At 51.7% G+C, this 15,221-nt stretch overlaps 1 protein-coding gene across 1 annotated transcript in view; it reads right to left on the bottom strand.

Annotated features, from left to right (window-relative positions):
* Nucleotides 1-10,254, bottom strand: part of CACNG4 (calcium voltage-gated channel auxiliary subunit gamma 4) — an 18,542-nt gene extending 8,288 nt beyond the window's left edge. Inside the window, exon 1 of the mRNA XM_023756980.1 lies at nucleotides 10,122-10,254. Within this exon, the coding sequence (XP_023612748.1) occupies nucleotides 10,122-10,254 (133 nt within the window). The remainder of the gene's footprint in view (nucleotides 1-10,121) is intronic.
* Between the last annotated feature and the right edge of the window lie 4,967 nt (nucleotides 10,255-15,221).

Raw genomic sequence — 15,221 nt, 5'->3', positions numbered from 1 at the left:
AGCGCCCTGCTGGCCCCGCAGCTCAGCCTGACCTCACAGAGTGGGATGCCGGGCCTGCGTCAGGCCAGCGTCCGTCTCTCGGCACGTTTAACCAGGAGCAGCCGCTGATAGGCATGGCACACTGCTCTCCCATCCTTTACCCATTAGCCGGCCTCCTGGCTGCTTCCCCGAGCTTCCCCCGCCGTCTGCTGCCTCCGGAGAGCTAGGATGCTGGGTAAGGTCCCTGCTTCCTGCAGGCCCACGGGACTCAGGCCTCGGGGGCCACTGGTGGGTGGGCGGGCTTGGGGAGGGGTGGTGAGAGGTGGTGAGGGACAGAGGAGGGTCTCAGGTGGTGCCTTGAGTGCTATGCACTTTGACCGTGTTCTCAATGCTAAGTCAAACACACACAACTTACCACCTGCCTCAGTCTCCTCCTCGGTAGAACAGAGATAACCACAGGCCTTATTGCCTAAGGATTTGGCACAAGATAATATATAAAAGGCACTTAGATGTTTCTTGGCCCCTGGTGATGCCTCCAAGCAGGTTTGCTGCTAGTGGACCCAGAAATCACACACCCTCTGCTCGGCGGGTCCTTACTCTTTCGTGAGCGAGCGAGCGAGCTGGCAGAGAATCACAAGTGTTTGTGATCAAGAGGCGAGAGCACCAGGGCAGGCTGGGTCAGGATGGCCGGGGTGGGGAACGCGGAAGCCAGCCACACCCTCCTCTCCTTCCTGGCTCCCATACCCCCGACCCAGAGCAAGCCTTTTCCAGGCCCTGCGGGCCGCCCGCACTGGCCTGGCTGGGGATCGAACCTACAACCTGGGCATGTGCCTTGCCCGGGGTTTGAACCCATGGCCTTCCAGTGCACGGGACGATGCTCCAATCAACTGAGCAACACTGGCCGGGACTCCAGCTATTTCTAATAACGCTGCTATAAACCTTCAGGTACAGGTTTTGGGAGGAATCTCGGTTTTCATTTCTCTGGGATAAATGCCCAGGAGTGCAAATGCTGGCTCATACGAGAGTTGCATGTTTCGGTTTATAAGGGTCTGATGAACGGGTTTCGAGAATGCCTATACCCTTCTTTTTAAAATGGAATTATACTCTAACACCTGCTTTTTTCATTGAACAATATGTACAAACATTGCTCCAGGTCAATACCTATAGGTCTTACTTTTAAGAAAACCTGTTTATTGCTTATTTATGTGTATTTTTTATTGTTGATCATATTACAGATGTCTTCCGTTTACACCCCCTTTACTCCCATCCTCCCAGCCCCTATCCACCCATCCCAGGTCTTCACCACCTTATTGCCCACGGGCCATGCATGTAAGTATGTAAGTTTTTTGGTTTATCTCTTCTCATGCTCCCAACCCCACATCAAGGTATGTCAGTCTGTTCCATGGGCTTGGGTCTTATTTTGTTGGTCAATTCATTTTGTTCATTAGATGCCACAAATAAGTGAAATCATGTGATATTTGTCTTTCTCAGACGGGCTTATTTCACTTAGCATAATATTCTCTAGGTCCATCCACACTGTCCCAAAGGTAAGAGACCCCTTTTTTTAGCTGCATAATATCCCATTGCAGCGGTTCTCAACCTGTGGGTCGCGACCCCTTCGGGGGTCGAACGACCCTTTCACAGGGGTTGCCTAAGACCATCGGAAAACACATATATAATTACATATTGTTTCTGTGATTAATCACTATGCTTTAATTATGTTCAATTTGTATTTAATTATGTTCATATTAACAATGAAATTGGGGGTCACCACAACATGAGGAACTGTATTAAAGGGTCGCGGCATTAGGAAGGTTGAGAACCACTGTCTCATTGTGTCAGTGTCCCACAACATTTGTGTCCATACACCTACTGATGGCCACTTGGGCTGTTGTCAAATCTTAGCTATTGTAAATTGTGCTGCTATGAACATAGGGGTGCAAATATCATTTCTGATTGGTGTTTCAGGATTTTTAGGATATATTCCCAGAAGTAGGATTGCTGAGTCAAATGGAAGTTCCATTTTTAATTTTTTGAGGAAACTCTGTACTGTTTTCCATAGTGGCTACACCGGTCTGCATTCCACCAGAAGTGCACTAGGGTTCCCTTTTCCCCGACATCCTCGCCAGCACTTGTCGTTTGGTGATTTTTTTGATGATAGCCATTCTGATCAGTGTGAGGTGATTCCTCATTGTGGTTTTAATTGCATCTCTCTGATGATCAGTGACTTTGAGCATTTTTTCATTTATCTCTTGGCCATTTGTATGTCCTCTTTGGAGAAATGCCTATTCAGGTCTTCTGCCCATTTTTCAATTGGATTTTGTCTTCCTTTTGTTGAGTTGTATGAGTGCTTTCAATCTTGGATATTAACCCAAAGAACCATAAGTTGATATTAATCCAAAAGTTGCTGAAAATCCTAGAAGGAAACTAATAGTGTAGGGACCAGTGGAATAAATCTTGCTCCAACACTGGTAATGCTAAAAGGAAAATACGCTTTGACAGACATGAGGAAACCATATATTTATACATTCAATCTGAAAATAAAACTAAGGTTTTGAAACATTAGCCTGGGTATACACACGACTGTTCCAAATCTCTTCCAATGCATTTTGCTAACCTCATCTCTACAGGAGGCAGCCCACTGATGTTCGCTCTCACATCAATGTTCCTGTCTCTCCCCGTCTCCCTTCCTCTCTCTCTAAAAATCAATAAGAAATATTAAAAAAACAACAACACCCCAAACTCAGGAACTGGGCCAGAGGGAGATCTCCCTGCCCTAAGAGTGTAGGAATGTACACCTACATCATGAACCACCTTTTTCAAAGGAAACATCTGAAAAGAAATATCTTAAAGTGTGTGCAGTGTTTCGTTTCTGGGTGATAGGGTTATGAGCGAATTAAAATTCTCCTCTTTAGATTTTTTTTTCTGTATTTTTGGAGTCTTCTACGATGTATGAAAATGAACCAATATGGCTTTAGGAAAGGAAACCGAATCTTTGATTCTGAGGGAAAGGGTGGCGGTGTGTCTGAAATGAGCACAGATCCACCTGGACGTGGAAGCAGGTGAATGGAATGTGAACCGTGGTGCCGGGAGGGTGTGCTGGCAACATGTGAGCCTCTGGGCTGGGCTGGTCATGTCTTGAGGTCATGCCCTTATTTACATGCCCTGAGCTAGGATGACCAGGCCTCAGGGAACAAGGACATAGGTAAAACCAGGAAAGTCCCAGGCAAACGGGGATGAGTTGGTCACTCCGTGAGTCATCCCAGGGTGCCCCCACAATGGGCCACCTCAGAGGTTTGTTGTGACGAAGGGAACCGTGGAGAAAAGAATGCTAGAGGGAGACTGAATAATGGTGATCATCTGCATCACCCTTTACTGCTTTTCACAAGCACGAGTTCACGTGCTCCTCACTTGCTCTAAGCGGCAGCTGCGGACACCTACTGAGAGCGAACGGACACCCTGAGCCGCGCCTCATGCCTCTCTGCCCCCCTTTTACTCCAGCCTTCACTGATGTAGCCACCAGCTCCGCCCTCGCAGCACCGGAGCCATGATTCAGTTATTTCTTGCTTTTTGCCCCATGGCTCTGGGTGGATGGCCCAGGGGAGCTGCCTTGCACCTGTGTGGACGCTAAAAGCTCGAGGGATTAGCTTTGAGCAGGAGGATGGGAGCTGGTGGATAAATGTTCCCGTCCTCCAGGCTTAGATCCACTCCACCTGCGTAAGGGAGGCAGGTCCAGCAGTACCGAGTCAAGGGATGATCAACTCAGGGTCACTCCTGCACTGGTGCTCCCTCTCTTTCAGTTCCACTCCTCCCAGCCCTCCCCCGTGCCCGTCCCTAGGAGGACCCCCCCAATAAACACCGCCTGCATGCAAGCCCTGTCCAGGCTACGACGAAAGCTCATGCACTGAGCATATTCGATGCATCAGCCCATTTCATCTTTGTAATAAGGCTCTTTTGAAGCCGGAAGACAGCGGCTTAGAGATGTTGAAGAACCTGACTTCACTACCTTCGCTGCAGAGGCCCAGCTGTGGACGATCAGACAATCTCCCTGACGCTGCAAAGGAAAGGCTTCGCCCACTTTAAAGACTCGGCTCAGGGGACACCTGGGTGCACGTGGCAGAGTGTGGCCCCTGGAGTCCTGCTCCTCGAAATCTCATCGCTTCCTCCTGACGCTGCCTTTTCAGGAAACCCTTGGGCCGATGGTCTTTCTCCCCAGGACTGACCAGGACTTTCAAATGCTCTCCAATGGTGTCTCCAGGCCTCGGTAGAGGCAGCTGGGGATGGGCGGGGCTGTTGGAGAAGGAACGCCCCTTCCGGCTCCAGGACAGGATGTGAATACACAGCCAAAGGGGCCAGGAGAAGAGGGCGCTGAGTGAGGCTTTCCTGCACCGTCCTTCCCACAACACTGTACTGAGCACATTACTGTGCCGGGCGCTGGAGCTACAGGTCTGAGGTAGGCATCACCCTAAGCCCCCGTTCTGGGGGGACTGGTAAGACAGAAAGATGAAATAAGTGACTGTCAGGCTTTTTTCGGGTGGTGGTAAGAGCAGGCAGGCAGGGGAAGGGGTTGGAGGTGTTTTAGGTCCGGGGCTCCTATCCCAAATTGTGGCTGAGCTCAAAGCTGAGGTTCAGGCCTCAGGTGTGGGCCCACATCTGCAAACAGATACCCCTGTGGGATTTCAAAATATCCTCACCATTTCCATCCTCCCGGTCAATTGGAGGAGTGGAAAGTCCCAGAAGAGGCCCAGCAGCTGATTAGGGCTGCTCAGACGGGAGGAGGAGGAAGAATGAGAACCACATGGGGCCAGACATTTCACCAGCTTCATGCGAATCATCTGTGTTGGAAAACAACATATTTTTCTAAATGGCTATCAATTTGAACTTTGTAATCATTTAAAGTGGCTGTGTCCTACTGTACATTGGGTCATTGCATGCCGGTCACGGCCCTGGTCCAAGGGCCAAATGGACCACGTCCTTATCTCAAAGTGGGGCACCTGGGAGGAGCTCCCCTTCCCGGTGCCAATCACTTGCCAGGATGACTTCCCCTCCGGTGTTTTCCCAGAGCTGCTTATCTGTGAGCCTGGCCCCTGTCCTGGCCCTAACCTCCTGTGGGAACGGACTAGCAGGACTGGAGGGCTGTATGTCCCCAGAAAGGACCCAGGCATTCATGGAGGAGGTGGAGAACTGAGGGGTGGCAGGGTTTTGGCCAGGTTGGTGGGTGAGGACTTGGGGGGAGAGTGTTATCTCACAAAAAGAATGATGGCGAGGATTTACTTAGCACCTATTATGTGCCAGGCACTACTTTTAAGCATCTGACATTAACTCCCGTCACCTTCATCACAGCCCTACACTATTTGCTACTAGGTGCCCTAGCCAGGACTTGAACCTAGGCCACCCGAATTCAGAGTGTGTGCCCCTACCCCTCCTACCCTGGAGGCAGGACATAGTGTGCTCTCTGAGCTACATGTAGTTCTGATTGGTTGGAGCATGATGGGGGAATGTGGGTGCCCGACACGCTTTATTGGTGGGAAAACTCTTGGGCTAAGGGCATTGGCTGATGTTTGAGGCTGAATTAACCTGTCACTGGAAGATGGAGATGCTCGGGCAGAGGGTGTGCAGGTAGGCCGGCCTTGTGTTCTATAACCTCAGACAGTATGGCATGGGTAGGGAGCAACAATGGGGTGCAGCAGCTGGGCCGAGGGTCTCACATGACAGGCTCAGATGGGCTTTGATGGTACAGTCTCCATGGAGTCACCCGAGGGTGGAAGACCCTGAGTGGGCAGGGGCCACTCCTGAAAGGAGCAGCAAGGTGTGAAAAGAAGAAAGGCAGTGGCAATCGGTGCGCCTGGTTTGGGGAGACCCAGTTCTTGTCCTTCGATGTGCCTGCAGATGAGGGGCCAGAGGCCAGGATGGAAATGACTTGGCCAAGTTCATTCCAGTGTAAAGAGGCAGGAGTATTCGTTTCTAGGGCTGCCGTACCAAAGTACCACAAACCCGGTGGCTTACCTAACAGAAATACCTGGTCTCGCCGTTCTGGAGGCCAGCAGGCCAAGCTCAAGGTGTGGGCAGGGTTGGTTCCTTCCGAGGGCTCTGAGGAAGGATGTGTTCCAGGCCTCTCAGCGTCCGGGGTTTGCTGACAATCATTGGCGTTCATTGGCTTGTGGGACCATCACCTTGATTTTGGTCTTCATCTTTGAATGGCGTTCTCCCTGTGTGTGTCTGTCCATCTCCAAAATTGCCTTTTCTCATAAGGGCACCAGTCATACTGGATTAGGCTCTACCCTAATGACCTCGTTTTAGCTTAGTTATCTCTTTAAATACTCATACTCCAGATAAGGTCACATTGGGAGGCTCTGGGGTAAGACTTCAATTGTGTCCCTGCAAATTCAATGTAAGAATTTGAAGGGACACAATTCAGCTCATCACACAGGTTTCGGAGCCGATGCCCAGCTAGGTATCCAGGCCAGTGCTCCAAGTTGCTGTCAACCCAGGCTTCATGCTTCTCCCAACCCTCGAGCTCCTTGCTCCCCGTAATTCCCCCCTCAGAGCTCTCCCTCATAATTCATTGACTTCCATGCTATCTCCAAAGAACACTCCTAATAGCTGTGATTTATCAATTGGCATCCGCTGGCGTCCTCCTAGGGCTGGCCCCTCTCCAGCTGCAGCTAGGCAGGCTGTCGGATAAAGAAACTCCAGGCTTGGAGAGGCGGCCTGGACTCAGCTGGACTTTCCCGGCTGAAACCCTGTTAAGCCACTATGACCTTCAGTTCCTTCACCCAACTTATATTCACTGAGCTCCTGTTATGGAGCTAGATGCTGGGGATCCAGCAGAGCGTCTGCTCGCTAAGAACTCACATCCTCTCTTACTGGACACAGGGCTGCACTGTTTCTCAGCTTCCTTTATAGCTCGATGTGGCTGTGTGACTGGGTTGGCAAATGGAGTGTGAGCAGCCCTTTCTGGATAAGGCTCTGGAGAAGTTGATGTGCCCCCACCAACTCCATTTGCCGCCCCCCCCCACCCTTCCCACCAGCCACAGGGAATGGGGGAGCCACAAGATGGAAAGGACCTGGGTCCTGAATCCCATTGTGGAGGAACCTGCTATGAAGAGGACCACCCACTGTTCCATGAACAAGGAATCCACTTCTTTTACGTTTAAGACATTATACGTTTTGGCATGTTTCAGTTACAGCCATAATCAATAATACAAGAAAAAACCAAGACAGACATGGTCTCTGCCATTCTGGAGCTTGCTGCTTCTAGTCATTCAATGATGACGGAGGGAAGAAGCCTGCAAGAGGGGTCCAGCGCTTTGAGAGCAAGGCCTCCACTGAGGAACCTGGCCTCAGCTGCAGGGCAGAGGTCAGGAAAGCTTCTCCCCACCTGGAAAGTGGGGAAATAGTTTACCATCTTTCAGAGCTGAGGGGAGGCCCATGGTGGTCAAAGCGTTTTTGAGAAGGATAAATCCTGATGATGATGTCACGGTGAGAATACAGTTTTTAACTCCTCGTTTCTTGGAGATGCCTTTGAACAGACCTGTTTTCTGACTAAAGTGTCCCAGGGCAATGACCGCACCGACAACCAGGGTGTCACACACGCTCTTTTCTTGCTGAGAGTCACTGAGGTGCCTCACTGTCCTTATAGGATCTTGCTTGGGTTTTGATGTAAACACGGTTCATCCACTCAGCCCTTTGCCCATCCTTCCTTTTAATTCAGCAATCATTTATTGACGCCAGGCTGTAGGAGCCCAAAGACATGGGTCCTGCCAGCAAGAACTTACAGCCTCCTTAGGGAGGTGAGTGCACACATCTCCTTAGAACACGGCAGCCAGTGACTGGCACAGGCTACAGGGAGGTGGCAGGTTCACAGAGTTCCAAAGACTTGGGCCTGAGTGTTGGATGGGTCATCTGGGCAGTTCTGGGAAGGGGCTGGGCTCCCAGAGCCGGGGGGAAGTCGTATTAGATGTCTGATGGTTCTGACACAGAGGCACGTTAGGGAGTTAGGAAAATAGCAGGTGTGGGGGTGGCGATTGAGGCTGGAAAATGTAGGTGGGGCTGCAGTCAGGGAGGTGGCCTGGATTGCCCTGCAAAAGGACTGGATTTAATGCCACCGGCTCCAAGGTGCCACCGTGAGCTTTCCTTAAGCTGGAAAGTCTCTTCATGGCTAATGCCAGGAGCTCTAGTCCCTCTCGGGCTCTGCACGTCTGCGATTTTATTCCCAGCCTGGCGGGGTGTCACTTGACCTGTTAGGTGGTAGGGCCCCACCCTGGGGCCTCTTGGGCGTCTTATTTTAGTCTCAGAGGAGCCCAGCTGCCGGGAGATTGCAGGATGCACTCCCCCAGGATTAACAAGCTCTCTCTTCATTTGTTCCCCTCACATTGGAGCTCCTTGTGAGGAGGAACACATTTAAACTCTGGCTCAGTCGGCAGCTTCCTGCAGCTGTCAGACGGGCCATGGCAGCCCCAGTCGCCGCTGCTGCCAGGAGTGCAGGGTGAGGAGGCCAGCGGGACCTTGGACTCAGCCTGCCGCCCCCTCGCTCCCTGTCACTCACAAGGAGAGAGCCATGCTGAGGAGCATTGGGCCTCAGCTTGCAGCATTTCAGACCTGACAGAGAAGGATGAATTCTACAGCAACCTGGACCCCAAGTCTCCTCCCTCAGTTCTAGTCTGTGACCAGGCAGCAGGCAGAGGGCTCCATCTCCAAGCCCCTTCCTATTTCTAGCAGTCCAGGTGACAGCTAGGTCCAGTAGGCTGTTTCCCCCAAATGGGACAACCCAGAGGAAGGCCGGTGGAGGATTTGGGGGAGAAGCCACCCTTGTCATCAGCACCAGGAAGGCGGCACCTGTTGCAATGGGCTGGGCTCTGGTTCAATGTCCACTAGGTGATGGGGTCTGTCCGGAACCACTGGTTCAAGCCCCTTCCCCAGGCAGTAGGTTTCCCAGAGACAACTCTATTTCTGCCCCAAACTCTTACCTCTATAGACCTGAAACTGGACATCAGTTAGTCTGGTAAACTGAGGCATCTCTCTAGATCAGTGGTTCTCAACCTTCTGGCCCTTTAAATACAGTTCCTCATGTTGTGACCCAACCATAAAGTTATTTTCGTTGCTACTTCATAACTGTAATGTTGCTACTGTTATGAATCGTAATGTAAATATCTGATATGCAGGATGGTCTTAGGCGACCCCTGTGAAAGGGTCGTTCGACTGCCAAAGGGGTCGCGACCCACAGGTTGAGAACCGCTGCTCTAGATCCTGGGCTCTAGGGATTCTGTGCTTGGACAGCTTGGCAGTGACTCAGGGGGCAGGAAATGGGGAGAGAAAGGGTGGGCCATCTGCCCACTGCTAAGCCCATATCGAGGCTCTGAGGTGTACCTGTGGGAATGGGTCCCTCACATAGGTGGTCCCGCGTCCCCCCCCCCCCCCGCCCCGAGATCCTAGCCCACATCTGTCCTGAGCTTGACCAATCAGATGCACTCTTGGGAGTATGGATTTGGATCAGAGGAGACCCAGGGACTAGGGACTTTGGGGAGTTCACCAATGGGGTATTCTCAGTGGTCTGTGATGCTGGCTACAAAGCTCCTGGTTCTCCCCTCCCTCAGTCTTGGCTGTTAAACCCTTCAATGCTTTGGGACCCCCCACACCAATAAAGCCCTCTTCGGAGATCAGGCCAGAAGAAGTTGATTTCAGTGCCTGCAACCAGGAGAACCCTAACCTCCAACCAGCCACACCTTCCTCAGGGGAAGGAAATTCCAACCCACTCATAGGCTCCAAAGTCATACTTCCTTCCTCAGGGCAGGCCTGCAACATTTTTACAAGGTACAAAAACGGGCACAGGCTACAGGGCCAATGGGGGAGAAGGGACGTTGCATCGGGGGATGGGGGTGCTGATCGCCGGTCCCCGTGCACCATGTGGAAGCTGTGTGACCTGTGAGTTCCAGCCTCTTGAGGTGTCAGTCACCTGGGAAAGCAAGCACTGGGTTGACCAGTTAGCCGTACAGCATCTGTTTCCTGATGGACAATGTGGGGTGTCAATGGACTTCACACAGTTCCCAGGAGGAACAGGAAATGAGACCATTTGGAGTCAGCATGGAAACAGCTCCCAGAAGTGGCGACTTCTCCATTCCAATAAAAAAAAGTCTTCCTACCTGCGGGTGGCCCATGAACCAAGCCCTGGAACCACATCTCCTCCCACACAGTGCTGCCATCGCCAGGGATGCCTGCTGTGAAGACCTCAGATACAGCTCTAGGGTCCCAGAGGCCCCCATCCTCCCCACCCATCCTGGCCCTCGACAGGAGGCAGGATCCTGGCTTCGCTCTCACCACCCGCCATCCCTCATCTCTCACCGTGAGTTCTTCAAGAACCCACAGCGCCTGCCTTCCGCCTCCTCCAACCCTTGGCTGCAGAGAAGCCGGGATTTTCCAGGCTTCCTGCCGGGATTCATAATTGAACGGAGCTGGGGAGATTTCCCCAACCAATAGTTGGTTTTCTCTCCTAACACAGAGAAATGGGTGTTCGGTTATTGTCTCTGTGATTTTTCTATTCGTGTCTGCTTGATAACTGCAGCTTGGAGGAAATCTTAGTACCAAGATTTGAATGCTTTTTTCCCTTTGTTTCTTTCTCTCCTTTAATGAGGAGCAAATATGAAGCTCCAAGGGGTCAAAGAGCTCGCTGCGGCTTCCAGGCTTTTCTGTCGGTTTCCTCTGGAAAGTTATGCTCCCGAGAGTTTTAACTGAAGGCCTGGGTGAGGGAAGGGAACCACGGTGTGCAACTACAGGCTTCTAGAAGGGGCTTATGGGACCATTCACTTCATCCCCTTTACTTGACACATTAAGAACCTGATGCCTGTGGAGGAGTAGGGCCATTTCCACGGTGACAGAGCCAAGCTAGAACCCCGTTCTCTTGACTTCAAGTTCAGTGCTCTTTTGCCAATCCCCCATTGCAAGGGTTCTCAACCGGGCAAGTTTGCCTCCAAGAGACAAAGTCTGGAAACAGTTTTAATTGTCAGGACTGGGGGTGGTGGTGATACTGGTAGCTAGTGGGTGGGAACCAGGGATGCTGCTAATCATCCTACAATGCACTGAGCAGCCCCCAAATAAAGAAGGATCCCGCCCAGGGTATCAATAAAGGTTTGTGATGCCTGAGTGGCCTGCAGAGCTCTGACTCCTCCTTCCTCAAGTCCAGGGCAGACATTGCTAATCAATTACAGTCCTTTTCCCCCTGATCACAGTCTAAATCAAGCATGTCAAACTTGTGGCCTGCATGCCTCGCTTATTTGGCCTATGCTAGCCTTTGAGTTTGACATGCTTGGTCTAAATGCTTCTCAAAGCAGTATTCCATGAAGGGCTACCAGTCAAGGTGATACCCAGATCATCCTGTGGCTGAATACCATAGAGGTGGCAGGTTCTGAATCATTCCACTCGGGTTTGAGTCCTGGCTCCGTCATCACCTACTAGCTTTGTGATTTGGGGTCCTAATGAACTGATCTGTGCCTCATTTTCCCATCTGTGAAATGGGGCTCAGAAATGGGAAAACCTTCCAAAGGCTGCTTGAGGGATTAAACAAGTGTTTGAATGCCACTATGCCTGGGACATTGTAAGTGCTTAAAACATGTAAGCTGTCATTTTTTTAAAGTATGTTTTTATTGAGTTCAAAGAGGAAAGGAGAGGGAGAGAGAGAAACATCAATGATGGGAAAGAATTGGCTGCCTCCTGCATGCCCCCTATTGGGGATCAAGCCTGAAAACTGGGCATGTGCCCTAACCAGGAATTGAACTGTGACCTCCTGGTTCATAGGTGGGTGCTCAAGCAGTGAGCCACACCAGCTGGGCATGAGCTGTTATCATCAGCCCTGCTCTCATGACAAAGAGGCAGCTGGTCCCACTATCTGAAGGGTACGGGCCAGGTTTGTCCCCTATCAGGACTGACATGGACTCTTCCTTTTCCTCATATACCCGTGCCATGGCAGCTTTCAAAATGAGCATATTTCAAGTCGTTGATTTGATTCTCAGAATCCTCTATTGTTGAATCCCTGTAAATTATTTCAGTTAGTGTATACTTAATTTCTGTCTGCTTAATTTCTGACTGTCCTTTTTCATGTCTTTGACATTCTCACTAAGATCCTTGACAGTCTCATTAAAGTCCTTGAGGAACCTTATAATCATGGTTTTGAACTCTATCCAGTAGTTCCATTTGTGACGTGTTTGTTTCTATGTATTAGGTAGAGCTGCTATGTCTCCTGGAATTGGTAAAGTGGCCTTGTGTAGTAGGTGTCCTATAGGGCCCAGTGGCTTAGCCTCCCCAGTCACCTGAGCTGGGCACTCCAGGTGTGCCCCTTTGTGGGTTGTGTGCATAGTCTTGTAGTTAAGTCTTGATTGCTGTTGGTGTCACTGGAAGGAATTAACCTCCAGCCCAACTGGCTGTGAGGACCAGCTGTGACTACAGTGAGGAGAGCTGTGTTCAGGAGACACCCCTATGGAGCAGGACTTGCTTCAGTGGGGCTTTGGTGCTTACTAAGTCTGCCTCTTGTAGATGTGTAGAGTTGTAATCTGCTATGGTCTAAAGCTGTTCACTGGGTTCACTGGCTCTAGGGCCTCCAGGGAGGTACAAAGTCAGCCACTGCCAGGGGCCACCTGGCAGGAGCTACAGAGGGATCAGCAGACAGCTGCTATTTGCTATTTGTATTGGGGTTGGAGGTGCCCAGGTGAGGCCCAGCTGTGAAGCAAGGCAGGCTGGTGCTAGTGCCAGGTCTTGGACTCTTTATTGATATGTTGGGGGCAAGCTGTCACCAGCTGTAGCTTGTTTGAGAGATTTTAGCAAAGTCTGAAGCCTGAGCCAGGACAGGCTATTTATATGGAAAAGCTGCTGCAAACAGCTTGAGTGGGGTTGCAAATTGGATGGAATGGGTCTCCGGGAATCCCTAGAGTGGAGCAAACAGTGTGCTTGGGCTGATGGAGACACAGATAAGGCTGCCAGTCAGCCTGGCGACAGGGGAGGTCCCAGCATAGGAACAAGACCCCTGCGAGGAATCCCCCACCCCATCTAATGCCAGACAATCCAGTTCCTCTTCATATGTGTCTGGGTCCTCCAGAGCCTCACCCTGGTGCTGGAGCTCAGAGTAAGTGGGGCCTTGTAAGTTCAGTTTGTGTGCTGGCCCTTTAAATGAAATACCTGGGTCTCCAGCAGCCTCTGTGTCACTGAACCCCAATCCCCGCTGGTTTATACAGCCCATACTTACAGGAACTTCTTTTCCTAGCTCTGGGAGCCTAGGCTGGGGATCTGGTGTGATGCTGGGGCCCCTTGCTCCTCATGGGCGGCCTTCACAGAGACGATATCCCTCCCATTAAAAAGCAGCCCACGTGGGTGCTGGTCCAGCCCTTTCCACACCTCCACCCCTCCTACAGTGTGCTTTCTTCTTTACTTCTCTGGTTGTAGGACTTCATTCAGCCAGCTTTCCGGTGTGGTTGTGGGAGGCGGTGAGTACAGGCGTTTACCTACGCCCCCATGTTGGTTCTCTCCAGACTTGGGTTTCTTAGAAAGATCTGTCCTTCTGAGGGGTGGGGGGCAGGAAGGCCAGGCGGAATCCGGGCTCTGGGACAAAAGCCTCATTCCAGGTCACCGGCTGATTTGGGGTAGAGAAGGAGGGTTCCCCAAAGCTTATCTGTGCCCCCATCTCAGTCCATCCTCAGACTAATCATCCCTCCCCTTGGAAAGCCACCTTGGCTTAGGGACACTAGAACCTCTCAAAGTGGCCTTCTCAGGGCTGCTTCACTCCTGTCCTCCTGGGGGACGTGGTCCCTGGCCCTCACTTGTCCCCCCACGCCCCTCCCACTCCTTTCCAGAGGCCTCAGTCTCTGCTGATGGCTCAGGGTTCCAGGGCAGGCACCCCATGGCCCTTCTGTCTCCAAGCCCTTCAATTCCCAGGCCCAGCTCCCTCAGCCTCAGCTCCCTCCAGGGACTTTGAAGCTAAGGCCTGAGGCTTTTGCTTGTATGAAAAGGAAAAAAGTAAATAAAATGTAAAAGCCGGCTTCCCTACCTCCACGGACACAGCAGGGCCCACAAGTGGGGCGTTGGTGGGCGGGGCTGAGGCGTGACAGGCTGGCTGTGAGCAGATGAGGATGGAGGAACCCCCGGGAACAGAGTGGAACAACTGTCACTGTGAGTCAAGCAGGCCGTTTATGGGGAGGATAAAAGTTAATGGGAAGCCATACTCCAGCTCCTCACCATTAAGCAAGAGAAATGCTGGCGAAGAGCAAAAAAAGAGGCCCGGAATGAGCAGGGTTGTGCTCACTGGGAGCCTGGGGGGAGGCCGGGTGGAAGCCTGCTGGAAACAGGTGTGGGGAGCTGCATTCATCACCTGATTAGGAGGCAATCAGTGTCTGGACATCACTCATTTAATCTCCTGTTCGGGGCTTCTTCATCAATTACCCATCACTCCTTCCCAGGGCAGCTGAGGAGGAGGAGCGGGCCCTCTCCCTAATCCATCTAAATAAGCCGTGCTCGCAGGAGGCGGCCCAGTCCGACAGCTCAAACTCGAAGCCTCCTCTGTCCTAATAGTTTGCAGTTGTCCTGATTTCTCACCAGTCTCCGGAGGTGTGCAAGGGACACAGGGCCAAACCTGTGGAGGGCAGCCCCTCTGGGGTCAAGCAGCTGCTCCCATGCTAACCAACACTGTTACTATAGTAACAACCATTACCACCACCAGCAGCTAACACTTATGGAGGACCTCACTGATCTAAGTGCTTTCAATGTTAACCCATTTAGTCCTCATGACAACCCTCTCACATGCGTGCTGCTGTTATCACTAATCCCATTATATCGGTGAGAAAAGGGAGGCCCTGGGAGGTTAAGTGATTTGCCCAGGGCCGCCCGGGTAGAGCTGGGATTAGAACCCAGGACAGTCAGCCTTCAGAGCTTGAGGCCTGAAATCACTCGGCTCTACCACCATCACACACTGTGTGTACTACACACAGGCACTGGCTGGCTATGCAAGGGCCTGGGGAGCCCAACCCCTACGATGGATTGTTCGGTGAGCTCCCTGGACCATCTCAGGAGCATCCCTCTCACCAGCTTCTGTACCATACTAGGCACCCAAGTGCACCAAGATGATGGGTGTGTCTCCTTGGAAACGTGTGCTCAGGTGGGAAGGCAGAGCCAGGCAGGGTGAGGGAGAAGGTGGTGTGTCAATCACCTGCAAATGAAATGGACCTGGACGCAGGGCACGTGGCCGGGGGTTGGACTGCATGGCA

Source organism: Myotis lucifugus, unplaced genomic scaffold (genome assembly GCF_000147115.1).
Source record: "Myotis lucifugus unplaced genomic scaffold, Myoluc2.0 scaffold_100, whole genome shotgun sequence".
Taxonomy (NCBI): domain Eukaryota; kingdom Metazoa; phylum Chordata; class Mammalia; order Chiroptera; family Vespertilionidae; genus Myotis; species Myotis lucifugus.
The sequence above is the reverse complement of the archived record's forward strand: the minus strand, read 5'-3'. Positions and strand labels throughout refer to the sequence as shown.